General features: G+C 64.4%; 2 protein-coding genes across 2 annotated transcripts; one reads left to right on the top strand and one right to left on the bottom strand.

Annotated features, from left to right (window-relative positions):
- Positions 1-1,838: 1,838 nt before the first annotated feature.
- MNEG_4822 (Calreticulin Flags: Precursor) lies at positions 1,839-4,808 on the bottom strand (the record flags this gene model as incomplete). Its single annotated transcript, XM_014046702.1, has 8 exons — positions 1,839-2,021; positions 2,330-2,582; positions 2,747-2,958; positions 3,288-3,365; positions 3,690-3,894; positions 4,104-4,171; positions 4,410-4,527; positions 4,690-4,808. 8 exons carry the CDS (start codon positions 4,806-4,808, stop codon positions 1,839-1,841), a joined length of 1,236 nt encoding a protein of 411 aa, XP_013902156.1.
- Positions 4,809-6,347: 1,539 nt separating this feature from the next.
- On the top strand, positions 6,348-11,442 carry MNEG_4821 (hypothetical protein; the record flags this gene model as incomplete). The annotated part of the gene is made up of 9 exons (XM_014046701.1): positions 6,348-6,448; positions 6,982-7,476; positions 7,610-7,817; positions 8,038-8,850; positions 8,965-9,258; positions 9,436-9,814; positions 9,978-10,093; positions 10,332-10,576; positions 11,439-11,442. The coding sequence occupies 9 exons, from the start codon at positions 6,348-6,350 to the stop codon at positions 11,440-11,442; spliced, it is 2,655 nt and encodes an 884-aa protein (XP_013902155.1).
- Positions 11,443-13,131: the final 1,689 nt, after the last annotated feature.

The raw sequence follows: 13,131 nt of genomic DNA, 5'->3' as shown, positions 1-13,131 counted from the left end.
CCGCCGCAGCAGCTGCACCCCCCACCCCCCAGCGACAGGCGCCCGGCGCGGCCGATGAGGACGCCCTGTTTGCCGCGCTGCAACACAACTGGCGCAAGGTCGCCTCCACTGACAACCTCTTGGTGAGGCCATGCAGCAGGTTGCCTCAACACGCACCTGGGAGGCCTGCTAAAGTGTTATTGCAGATGATGTTTGCAGGAGGGATCACAGCGGCAGCTGCCGGTGCAAGTTCGGCCCAACCTCCCCCCCCTCCGCCTTGCACCCCTGCAGTTGCTTGCAGAAGAAGAGGCAGGCCCATCTGCCGATTCAGCAGCGCGTCATGGATCCTTGCTGACAGGGTGAGGCGACTGGCTGCGTACCTGCAACCCACGCAGCCGCAGCAACTGTGCTGTTCATGCTGGAGCCCTGGGTTGTTGGTCAACCCAGAAACCTTCCTCCGCCGCAGGGCTCTGCTGATGATTTCAGGTGCTTTGATATTGGCCCTGAGCATCTTCTGCATGGTGGTGAGTGCCTCACCGCTCCACAGCAGCGCCAGTAGCGCCCTCGCAGCTGGTTTGCCCAGCACCAGCGCCAGGTGCAAATCTGCCCCAACGCCTGGGCGTTAGAGGCCTGCGTGCCTGCCGATTGGTTTCTTCTTCATCTCAAGGCTACGTCTGGCTCCAGTGGGTACAGGCTCACGAGACCGTGTGCACAATCATCAACCCTGCATTGACAGGTGTCTAAGCTCATGCCACCAAGCAACATCGCCCTTGTGGCTGCCATCCAGCAAGACTGGTACGGGCTGCAAAGATCAGCAGCTGATGCTTGGAATGTACGCCCGTCTGATCCCCCAATCTTGGCTTGCGGTGACCCCGCAGAACCGCGCCACCCACTGCTGCCTGCCGACCCACCTCACCCTCTCAAGGTACTACTGCTTCCTTATCCCTCTCATGCTGCCCGTCACATTCATAGCGGTGCGCACGGCCGGCGCTGAATGGCTGATGTGCATGCTCAGGCGTGCTTGAATGCCGGACGAGCTCCCAGAAAGCTGGCAGGACAGCTGCGCTCCGACTTATGACCGCCTCAAGATAGGCTGAATCTCGCACTCCCCTGGCCCGCAGGTGACCGCCAACTGGTTCAGTCTGAAGCTCTTCAGGCACAACTCATGAGGGGGCCTCCCACCAGCAGGATTTGTCGGGCAAACATACGTCTGTCCACCGCTGCGACAAGGATGTGCTGCCAGGTGCGTCCCGGTTTCGCTGAAAGCCTGTGCCAAGGGTCAACATGGCTTCGCAAACTCTGGATGCACAAGCTGCACATCTTCTGAAATACATGCACACCACTGCTCTCCGGCGCAGGCTGCTGTGGAGACTTGACATAGCACAGCTGCCATCATCGTGGTTGGGCAGCAGCTGGGTTTATATTAGCCATCGCTGAATTCTGTTGATTCCCTCCAACACGCCTGGCCTGCTGTCGTGAAACGTCTTGCCCCACAATCACGATTGATTACTTACCAAATATGAATGCGCATAGCGCGATGTAGTGCATGCATGATTCACATTGTAATCAGCACAACGAAATTATGACGAAGGGCCCTGGAATGCAGCTTCGATTAAGACGCGGCAAAGCTGCGTCACGACGGCGCAGACCTGCACGACAAAACCCGCCGCACGCACAATGCGAACCGCGGTGGACCTCCTCTTCGACCAGTGCGGATTACAGAAAGAGCAAGCTGCTGCAGCTGCAGGGGACGGGTGCGAAGAAGGCGTGCGCGAGCACACCGCCCGCAACGAAAAGCCACCCAGCCCAGCCGCAGCGGCCGGGTTGGTGGCCAGACTTCTTCGACAGATCAGATCAAATCACAACTCCTCCTTGTCGTCCTCCTGCTCGTCCTCCTCCTTGTCCCCTGCATCCAGCTTCTCCTCAGGCGCCTTGCCGTCCTTCTTGTCGTCCTCCTCCCCGTCATCGTACTCGTCCTCCTCGCTGTCCTTGCTGCTGCTGTCCTCCTTGGTCTCAGAAGCCTTGCTCTTCTCGTCCTCCTCCTGCAATCGCAGCAGAAAAAGGATGGCAGGGTGAAGGATGGGTGGCGGAATCGTCATGACCGCGGCCTGCACAGCACGGTATGCACACGCACAGCGAGCCAGCGAAGCGACAACAACAGGTGATCGCACCAACAGCGGCAGCGCGCAAGACAGACCGCAGCAGTTCAAAAACCAGGCTGCATGAATACTGTGATTCAAACGCCGGGAAAACGGTCGATACACGCGTTGACCCAATGTATTTCACGATGCAACTCGCAAGCAAAACTGCCGCCGTCCCCTCTCCCACGCGCACAAGCGCGCCCGCGCACCTTCTTGATCTTCTCCTGCATGGCCTTCTCCGCGTCCTTGCTCTTGCCCCACGTCTCCTCCGCCAGCTTCTTGGCCTCGGCCAGGTCGTCGGTCACGATGATGTTGTCAAAGATGGAGCCGCTCTTGACCTGCCAGAGCTCGAAGCCGACGTACTTGGTGTCCTTGATGAGGTGCAGGTTGGGGTCGGCCTTGTACTCGGGGTTGTCAATGTCGGGGGCCTCCCAGATGCCCTTGTAGGCCGGGTTGTCGATCCTGTGGGGTTGAGTCGGCGGGGCTCATGCAACACGCGGCTCGGCTGCCCTTCCAGAGCCGCGTGTTTGGGTTCGTTTCTCACCCGCACTCGCATCTTTCGCTCCCACGACCGCCCCTGACTGGTCCCCGCACGAGACGCCCGTGCCCTCGGAGCGGCCGCTCACTGCTTGGGCTTCCACTCCCCCTTGTACTCGGGGTTGGGGATGGTGGGCGCCTCCCACTCGCCGTCGTCCTCGTCGTCCCAGTCCTCGGGCTTCTTGGCGTCGGGGTCGGGCAGGGTGGCGGGGATGTCGTCGTAGCCCTCGGGCTTCTTGTCCTCGGGGTCGGCGATCTTGGGGCGCTCGTCCCAGTCACTGGGCTTGGAGGCCTTGGAGTCCTGCGGGACGGGGGGGCAGCAGGTGGGGAACGGGACGTGAGGACGAGGCTGTGTGTGGGGGGGGGGAAGGGGGGGAATTGCTTCCCCTGGGCAGCTACGACGGCGCTTCAGCTGCTACAGAAGCCTGTGCCCAATTGCAGTCGCCTGCCGTTGCATGTGGCCGGCATGTGCAACTGCAGCAGCGGCAGCCACTCGTGGCAACTTCTCACACAGCGTTTGGCATCCTTCTGCGCCTCTGGCAAGCGCGATACTACTTGAGCCGCTACTGTTTGATGCTGCTGTGTGCCTCCCATCCTGTCCAGCCGACAATGTTGTGACGTGCGGCGCACCTTGATCTTCTTGGGGGGCAGCATGTCCCAGTCGTCCTCCAGGGAGCCCTCAGCAACCTGCTCCAGGTCAATCAGCACCTGGTTGATGGGAACAAGGCAAAGTGGACGGCGGTGTTGGCTTCAGCATACGACGAGCACACGCTTAGCCAGCCCAAGCACTTGAACACGGACGTTCTTACCATCGGCGTTGCGGCTGGCTATGGGCCTGAAATCCGGCTCATTCAGACCCGCAACAAGGGTGGGGGATCTGATTCGCTCGCATCCAGCTGTTATCACATCCAGCTTGCATTTACCCCAATCTGCTGTCCTTGCTGCAACATCCTGCTCACGACACTTCACACCACTCTTCACACCATGAGCACCACAGCTGCCGCCGGCTGCGCTCCTGCTCTCCCCCCCCACCTGGTAGGTGTTGTTGGGCATGATGCGCAGCGTGTACACGTGCGTGAGGGTGTCGGTCTTAGCGGTGATGTCCTTCTTGATGAGGTGGTTCTTGCCCTTGTAGGGCAGGATGACGTGGACCTTGCGCGTGCCAAAGCCGCAGATGTCGGGGCCAAACATGACAGAGTAGGGCGTGTCCCCGCCAAAGTCCTTGATCTTGTCCTTGCTGCCGGGCGGGCCGCAGCGCAACCGAGGGGGGGACCGAGGGGGGGCTTGAAGATGGATGGGATTGCATGCGTGCACGCCTGCTGCAGGTGTGGTTTTATTGTGCATGTGCTGTGCCAGGACTACCTGATGGCAGAAGACATGGGGTGTCTGCATATGATGCATGGCAGCAGCACTGCTACCCGAACCCATCAAACTCAAACCCCTCACCTTGAGCCGGGAACAAGCTTGATGTAGCCGCCGCCGCAGTCAATGTCCTGCTCATGCTTGACAGAGAACTGCCGCAGTAAAGAAGACAACAGCAGGGTTGGTTAGGGAGGGCTGTTGGGGGGACAGCAGCCGTGCAACGGACTTTGCTGTTGCTGTCCAACCAACAGTGGAGGGGCGCCGCCCCCAAGCGCAGCTGCAGCACATTGATGATGAGGGGTGCTTGCAAGCGCAGACACGGCCGGGTGCGAGCATTCACAATCTCCATGGAGATGGACCCCAGCCCGAGCCGCCGCCTCAGCGACACACCTGCACGACCAGGTCCTTCTTGTCATTGGTGAAGGGCTTCTTCAGCTCGGAGCTGATGGCAAAGAACTTGCTGTCAGGACCGGTCTTGATGCCCTTATCCGCCTCCGCATCACCATACCTTGTGAGAGCACAGAGCATTTGACATGGGCATCAGCAGAACGTGGGAGATCAATTCTCGCCGCTCGTGGCGCACCCAGTCGTGCAGGGCAAGAGCCGGCAGGCATGCATGTGGGCACAGAGGAAGCATGCCGGCCAGGGAGCACCAAGAGTGGGCACCCACCACTTGCCAGCCGACAGGGTGAACTCGCCCGCCTGCCCGTCCTTAGCCTTCCACGAGCTCTTTTGCCACCGGCTGGTCCAGGTGTCATCCTCTGGGAGTCGAGCAGATGGGTGTTGCATGGGGCAAGGTCTTGGTCAACACATGGCCCAGGCACTGCTCCTGGCGACCCGAGGGCCCCAGCGGCCATGTAAATGCGCAGAATGATGCGTCCCAGGTGCCTCAGCAGGCTTGAGGGCCAGCAAGGGCGCAGGCGTACGTCGACCAGGGGAAAGAGCACGAGTGCGGCACGCATGTGGCCCCGCAATCAGCGACATGCTGCGGGCCAAGGCGAGTGGGCACGCTTCTATCCTCATCAAGCACAAGTTACACTGTCAATCCGATCAGGGCCCTCGAGGCTGTTCTTGGGGACTGTTTTCTAGAAGCCCGGGACTGCGGGACACGGTGTGCAACCACCTCCACCCGCGCTCTCAAACCCATGCAAGCTAAGAAGACGCACCAAATTTCTCCAAAAAGTAAGTCTCGGCGACCGCAGACCCCACAATCGCTGCCAGAAGCAGAAGCGAGCTGGCAAGTCGCGCCATGGCGCCAAAAGCCCAAGAATAAGACACAAGAGATCAACAAATGATTGAATGAATACTGGATGTATGCACAGGCAGCATTTAAGACGATCACACTGAATTTGGGTCACTCCACACCATCGGCCAAAGAAGTGCCAGGAAAGGAGCGGTCACAGAAGATGTGCCGTAGGTAGTAAACGATGAGAACAACGCTCAGTTTAGACATGGCTGCTCAACATCGGGCGTGTGTGGTGGCCGGTTGTGATCCACCCCAGTCCGCCCCAATGCCAGAGCCCAGAAGCAGCAGCAGCCGAGCCCCAAGCGTTGTGCAAGCAATTTCCTGGGTGGCCATTGATGCACAAAGAACCGGACCCTATACCTAGACAGTTCATGTGAGCGGCTCATCTCATCATGCTGTTGCAGTTGTGCAGCTGTTGTGTACACGTGAAGGAATGTCATGCCAGCTGGTGGCTGCAACCCACGCCACGGACCCGACCCTCAGGCATTTCTTTGGGATTAAGCGCCCAAGTGTGATCCAATTCATGGAGCTTAAAGGCATGATCTTGCACTACAGTGTGATTGCAGCACGTTGAGCCGCCACACAGCCGCCCCTTGCATCTGTGATGGACGATGTAGTGCACGCATTTTCATCATCAACACACGCCCCGAGTTTGACACGATTGATTACTTGGGAGGTCGGGCTGTAGACGCTGCAGGGGTACACGGTGCCCAGTCCGTACAGCCACCTGGGGTGCCAGCTCGAGCAGTGCAGCAGCCTCATTACGGTAGAGAATGCTCCGTGCACCCATTACAAACCAGCTTTACAGCGGTGGAACGGGTACGGGCAGGGATATCCCACTCGCTTTGTGCACTCCGCTGCTTGCCACACACCTGTTCCTTTGATCCCCGGTGAGACGGTGACGGCCGACTACGACTCCAAGGTAGTTGAGGTATACTTCCATTTTACAACCATTGATACTGTCACATTCCACCCCCATAACGCGCTTCGCTTGTCAACAAGCAGCACATGCTACACAGGACCAGCCTGGACTCACTTGCAGAGTCAAGCAAGGTGTTGACTGTGGTCATGATCTGGCACCCATGCAGAATGGTTCCCTGTACCACGTGGTAATCAACCAGATTATGTGCACTGGCCGGCTGCACCCATGGCGGACGTTGGCGCCCTTTCAGCAGCAGATCAGGTGGGCGAGTATCGCGCGCTTTTGCGGCACACGATGCAACCTTGCGGTAGAACACTTGAAATCAAATTTAGATTCTCTGCAGGCAAAAAGTGTAAGGAATACAGCGGCACTGGCCGCAGCGTTTGAGCGATGGCGCGCAGCGCGAATGCAGGTGGGCGCGCAGCGCGGATACAGCCGCTGCCGCAGGGTGCTCATATGCTTGTGGGCTGCATGGATTGTGTGTCAGAACAGCCGTGGCAGTCCAGTTGCTGCTGCATCTCAACTGCAGGCCGGCTTCAAAGCGCAGCTTCAAAGGATTCTGGTGGACGTGGAAGCCGAGGAGGGGGCGCGGCGAGCACTGGAGCGGCGCTTGTCTGACGCGCAAGCAAGGTCGGTGCGGCGGCCGCGTCCCCCTCGCCGCAGAGACCGCTGTCTCTGCTGGGGACGCACCTGCGCTCTGAGCGCGAGCCGCGGCGGTGCAGGTCGTAGACTCCCGAATCCCCGTCGACCCTGGTGATGCAGGCGGCCGCGCCCCTCACTCCCGTGCGCCGCAGGGAGAAGCAGCTGCTCATCAAGCTGGCCGCGCTCAAGGCCGACCATGCGGCAGCAATCACAGAGCTGCGGTCCCAGGGCGACGGCCTCGCCCGCCTGCACGCCGCCTGCGCGCGCGACGCCGAGGACGAGGGCGCCGCCACCGCCGCGCTCGACGCAGAGCGCGCCGCGGCGGCGATCGCGCTGCAGGCCGCGTGGCGCGACGCCGCCGCGGCCAGGTCCGAGGCGGGCGGCCTGCGGGAAGATCTGAAGGCGGCGGTCGGGCGGCACCAGGCGCTGCTCGACGCGCTGGCAGATCGCGACCAGGCCGTGTCCGCGGCAGCGGCCGACGCGCGCGCGGCGCGCGCTGCAGCAGCGCAGGCGGCGGGCGAGCTGGGGCGCATGGAGGGCGTGCTGCGGGCGACGGGCGAGCGCGCGGCGGCGGCAGAGCAGGAGGCGGCGGACGTGCGGGCGGCGCTGGCCGACGGCCAGCTGCAGATTGCCGCGCTCAATGACAGGTGCGCAGTGCGGCAGGCGGTATGGTCATCATTGTACATGCCACATGCGTCTGTCCTGCAGCCTAGGTCCTACAGTCGCAGCGCGACAATTGATGCGATGTTTTGCTGGCAACCAACCACGGTCCTCATGCAGGCTGAGTGCATCTTTGGCGGAGCTGCGGCCGCTGCGCGCGGCGGCCGCCGGCGCCGCAGCCCTGTCCGAGCAGCTATCGGCGGCTTCAGCGGCGTCCGCCGCGCTCGCCGCCGCGCGCGACCGGGCGGCCAAGGCGGCGGACTGCGCTGGGGCGGCGCTGGCGGCGGAGCAGGACAGGTCGCGTCGTCTGGAAGAGCTGCTCAGTCAGGTGGGTTGCAAAGATCTGGTGTGAGATGTGCGGCTTTGTGTTTGCTGGGACCTGCTGTCCGTCAGGGTTTAAGTTTTTATGAACACCCTGATTGTGTATGAGCATTGTAGGCAGCAGCTAGTCTGCAATGCTTCTGCAGATCCCAGCGCAGGCAGCTGCCAAACGTGACGGTCGTGTGTAGTGGGGCTGATCCATGTGCCCACTGTGGCTCGCCTGGCAGGTGCGCACTGCGGGCGCCGCTGACACAGAGGGCCCCCAGCAGTCAGCAGCGGACACCCATCGGTTGGACGGGAGCCGCCTGCGTGCAGCGCTGGACCTCGGCCCTCGCCTTGCCGCAGCAGAGGCGGCGGCCGCGGCGCAGCGGCGCCACATAGAGCGCCTGGCGGCCGAGGCCGACGGGGCGCGGCGCGACGCGGACGCCGCTCGCGAGCGCGCGCGGGTGGAGCGGTCGCTGTGCGTCCAGCTGCAAGCCGAGCTGCAGAGAGTGCTGAGCGCGTCTGAGGGCGGCAACACGGGTGTCGTTGGGGCCACCCTGCCGCGGGCCGGGGCGGCGGCCGGCGCGCGCCACGCGCGTCTGCTGGGGCGGCTGTCGGACGCCGCGGCTGAGCTGCGGGCGCACGCGGCGGGGGCGGCCGGCCAGCGAGGCCGCTGGCCGGTGGCACTCGCGGCACCCGCGGCCTGCGCGGAGGCGGCTGCGGCCCAGCTGGCAGCCGCGGCAGCGGCAGTGGATGATCTGCTGCCGCGGCTGCAGTCAGGCGCGGCGACCGCCGGTGACCTGGCGGTCGAGGCGGCGGTGGTCGAGGCCGCGGAGGCAGGCCTGCAGCGCATGCAGGGCAGCATGGGGCAGTGCCTGCTGGAGCTTGCTGCGGGGCATGAGGAGTTGTCGGAGCGGGGTGCGGCGCTGGCGGAGCTGCTGCCGCCCCTGGCTGAGGCCGCAAACCTGGCGTGCGCCGCGGCCGCGTGGGCGGAAGCTGACGGCGGCGGCGGGCTCGAGGACTGCAGCCAGGGCTGCGATGCGGCAAGTGGTGATGAGGTGCAAACATCTTGGCACGATGGGCCTGCAGGCAGTTCTAGGGTGCCGACATGGCAACTTAAAGCAAGGGAAGAACTCGAGTGCATTGAGCAGCGGCTGGCTGCAGGCCGGCAGCCTGCGGTGACGGGCGGCTGGCTGGGCGGTGATGCGGCTGCCGTCGAGGCGGGTGCAGCCGTAAGGGACGCGGCAAATGCAGTCCAGGAGCTGCGCGCCGCGCTGGGGGCCGAGGCGGCGGGAGAGCAAGGAAGCTGCGGGCCCCGGGGCGGCGGTGGCGGAGGCAGCGGAGGCAGCGGAGGCAGCGGAGGCAGCGGAGGCAGCGGAGGCAGCGGAGGCAGCGGAGGCAGCGGGGGCATGGCGCTCTTCACGTTACTGGAGACCGGGGCCGACAGCATCGACGGCAAGGCAAAGGTGAGAAACTAAGCGGCAGCAAGCAGGCGCGCACCAGCTGCAGCCAAGCGGCCAAACAATCACAGTATCCTGGACGCCACTCCTGGACGCCGCTCTCTGTGCCGCCAGCTGCTCACATGACTGTATCACGACGCGCATCAGCCAAAATTGGAAACCACTCTCACGCCGTGCGCCCAGGTCCTGCGGTCGTTCAAGGCCGCGGTGTCGACGGCCGCGCTTGCCACGGCCGCCCTTTGGGAGCGCGTCTCTGGCGGCACCCAGGCCCTCTTCGCGGCGGTGTCTTTGCTACAGGAGCTGGGCGGGCTGCTGGCGTCTGCGGCAGCCAGCGGCGATGCCATGCCCCTGCCGCCCCTGGTGCCTCGCTTTGTGCGGCGCCTCGATGCGACGCTAGCGTCGGCTGTGGGGTTGAGGCAGCACATGGGCCAGGAGGAGGCCGAGGCGGCGGCGGCAAGAGCCGCAGAGCTGCAGCTGGAGGTGGCAGCGCTGTCGCAGCTGCTGGAGGCGCGCGATGCACGCGTGAGGCAGCTGGAGGCGCGGGAAAGGCAGCTGCTCAGTGGTGGGTGCCCGGCCTTTGTTGAGCCCATTGGATCAAATCGTCCATTCATGACCAGGGGTGTCCATGCATTGCCCTGCGCTGCGGCTGCTGTGAGTCCCTCGCCCCATGGCTTCCACGAGCGTCTCCATCCCGTTGACCGCTGCACCCCTTCCCCCCTCCCCAGGGACCGCGGAGCTCGTTCCAGCCGACCTCTTGGCCGCTGCGCGCGACGAGCTGGGGGCCAGCGAGGCGCGGGCGCTGCAGCTGGCGCGCGACATGGACCGACAGCGCTCTCACAGGGTGGGCGGGTGGTGCCACCGTGTGACTGAACAGGGGTGGAGTCGCGTCATGCCCCTTGCGACTCGTCAGCAGGCCTTGACTTGCAGCCTGCACTGCCGCGTGGCCGCTGCTCAATCAATCAAGTGCTTGGAGGACAATCTGAGGTTGTGCTTCGATCACCCTGGATCAATCCATCCGGCAGGCAGCCGCCGCGAATGCAGCGGTCGAGCGCCACGCGGCAGCCCTATCCGCTGCGCAGCTCGCGCAGTCGCTGCAACACTGGCGCGCCGAGGCGCTGGCCAGCCGTGTGTTTGCGCTCTGCGAGCAGATGGCGGGCCTGCAGGCGGAGAGGGAGCAGCTGCTGTGCAGCTGCCAGTTGCGCCGGGAGGCGCTGGAGCGGTACCTCGAGCGGCAGAGGGCCACTGCGCAGCTCAGGCTGGTGCACAAGGTCGCGCTGCTGTCCTGGAGGCGAGGCTGCGAGCGGCAGCAGAGTGTACGGGGCAGGTGGCGCGAGGTGTCAGACGCGCTGCTCCGTGACCGGGGCTGCGCAGACAAGGACGAGCGCGGCGCAGCAAGTCCAGCGGCGACATTTGCAGGGCGGCTGCTGCGGCGGAGGCGGCGGCCGGAGGGCAGCCTTGCGTGGGCGGCCGCGGCGGGTCGGGCGAGGGGCTTGGTGCTAGGCGGCTGGAGGGAGTTGGCGCGGCAGGCGGCTGTGTGGCGTGAGCTCGAACATGTGAGCGGCGGCAGATGGGGTACTCAGGCAACTATTGTCGGCCATCGGTATGTGCTTGTGTGCAATCCAGGTGGCGCATGCATGCAGGTATATGGATAAAAGGATATCGGATTTGTCGACTTGAATATGATGAATTCACGCACAAATGCAGTTACCTGCAACACTCACTCCAGGCTGAGGCGCAGGTGGAAGCGCTGAGCGCTGGCCTCCCCGCCTGGGTGGCGCTGCTGGGCAACCGCCGCCGCTTGGAGAGGGCTTGGCTGGCCTGGCGCCTGCATGGCTGCGGCCATGCTGCCGGGAATCGGAGCCAAGGCGCGCCGTTGCAGCAGAAACAACAGGGGCAGCGGCCGCAGGAGGACCAGCAGCAGCTGCAGCAGGAGGTACGGCGACAGCAGGAGCTGCAGCAACAAGGGTTGGCACCGCCGCTGCGGCGGCAGCAGCAGCAGCAGCAGCAGCAGCAGCAGCAGCAGCAGCAGCAGCAGCAGCAGCAGCAGCAGCAGCAGCAGCAGCAGCAGCGATGGCAGGACCAGCACCCGCAGCAGCTGGTGCATGCACAGGATAGAGCAGCAGAGCGTGAGTCGCTAGCTGCGCAACGACACAGCCTGCGACATCGCGTTGCCCGCCGCAACGCAGCTGAGCTTGCTGCGCGGCCTGCAGAAGAACCCACCAACACCGGCTCTGGTCTCAGACCAGCCGCACGTTGCAGGGTCTCGCACAACAGGGCGCTGTGCGCCCACACCGATGTGGCCACGGCCGAGGCTGGTGGGGATGAGGCCGTAAACGCGGAGCAGCACTGCGCCGCTTTTGGCCGCACGCTCAGCACTGGATCTTGGCACCCGTCGCCGCCGCGCCCACGCCCACCATCGCGCGTTGCGGGCGCGGCGTCCGTCTCCGTCGGCGGAGACCGCCCAGCCTGGGGCGGCGGCAGCCAAGCAGGAAGCGCCCCGGCAGCGGGTTCCAGCAGAGCATCTCAGCAAAATCTGCGGCGAGAGCAGCACCAGCAGTTGAGCGGGTCGCACTCGCCGCCCCGCGCAGCCGTGGTGTGCGCTCGCTTTCTGGGCATCAGGGACAGCCTGGAGGAGGTCAGGGCTGAGCTGGCAGACCACACGCGGGCGCTGTTCAGCGGCGGCGCCGATGCATTGGCTGCCGCCGTTGTGCCTGACAGCGGCGATGGCCCAGATTTGCGGTTGCGTCCGTATGTGCTTAGCGCGTCAGGCCTGGCTGCAGGGAGGGAGGAGTACACGTCGTCCGGGCCACTGCCTGTCCTCGGGTCTGTCCCCAGCGCGGCGACCGCAGAGCACCTGCAAGGCATGACGTCGAGCCTGCACGCCGCGGCGCGGCCGTGGCTGCGCCGCACGGTAGCTGAGGCGGAGGCGGGCGCCTCTGCGGCAAGGGCCGTGCACTCCCTGAGGCTCGGCAATGCTGCGTGCAGCATGGGCGACACAACCAGCTGCGGCAGCCCTGCGACGCTCGGACGGTCTGTGAACCAGCAGAGCGGAGGGTTGGTGGTGGCGGCGGCAGCGGCGGCGGAGCGCTCCTTAGATGTGCGTTCGCCTGGTATTCTCCCCGAGTCAGCAGCCACACGTGCACCAGCGATGGAGCTTGTGCATACGGCCTTGACGGAGGACGCGGCACGAGACGCCTCGCAGCAGGGCCTGGAGCAAGTGTGCCGTTTGCCAGCAGCACTTGCAGCAGCAGGCACGGCGGAAGAGGCGTGGCGGGTGCTAGGGCAGACACGAACAACGCAGGTAATGTCTCCCACCAGGGCGGTGGGGCCGTTTAACGTGCCCTCGCAAAGGGGCAGCGTACCGAGCTCCACCTATGTTGCCCGACACTGGTGAGCAACACATTGTGCAGCCTGGAGCAGGAGCATGCATCAGCCTGTGTGCAGACCGTGGTTATCGCGTGTAGTGCAGAGCACTGTGTGTGCTTACACCATGCAGGGTCCTGTCCAGCGCCCGCTGCAGGGCAGCCCCCCGGCGGCCACCCTATCACGCCCCATCGCGATCCAGACCCAGTCACCAGCACTGCCCGCCCCATCTATGACCCCAAATCCTCGCGCAGTTCTACGCCCGGCCCTGCCTCCCCAACGGCCGCTCGCAGCCTCGGGCCATCGCGGGGAAAGGCTCGCCTCGTTGAGAGCTGCGGCGGCACCGGGGCCGGACAGGGCACCGGTGGCGGCAGCGGCCGGGCAGGGACGCTGGCTTCTCATGGAGCCGGTCCCAGCGGCTGCATCGCAGCTTCCCAGTTAACTGCAGCCACTGCACTGTCTGACGGCTGCGTCCCAGCCGTGAGCGCTGCGCCGGAGGATCTGCCCTCTCCCTCG

Source organism: Monoraphidium neglectum (assembly GCF_000611645.1).
Source record: "Monoraphidium neglectum strain SAG 48.87 unplaced genomic scaffold scaffold00688, whole genome shotgun sequence".
Classification (NCBI taxonomy): Eukaryota; Viridiplantae; Chlorophyta; class Chlorophyceae; order Sphaeropleales; family Selenastraceae; genus Monoraphidium; species Monoraphidium neglectum.
The sequence above is the reverse complement of the archived record's forward strand: the minus strand, read 5'-3'. Positions and strand labels throughout refer to the sequence as shown.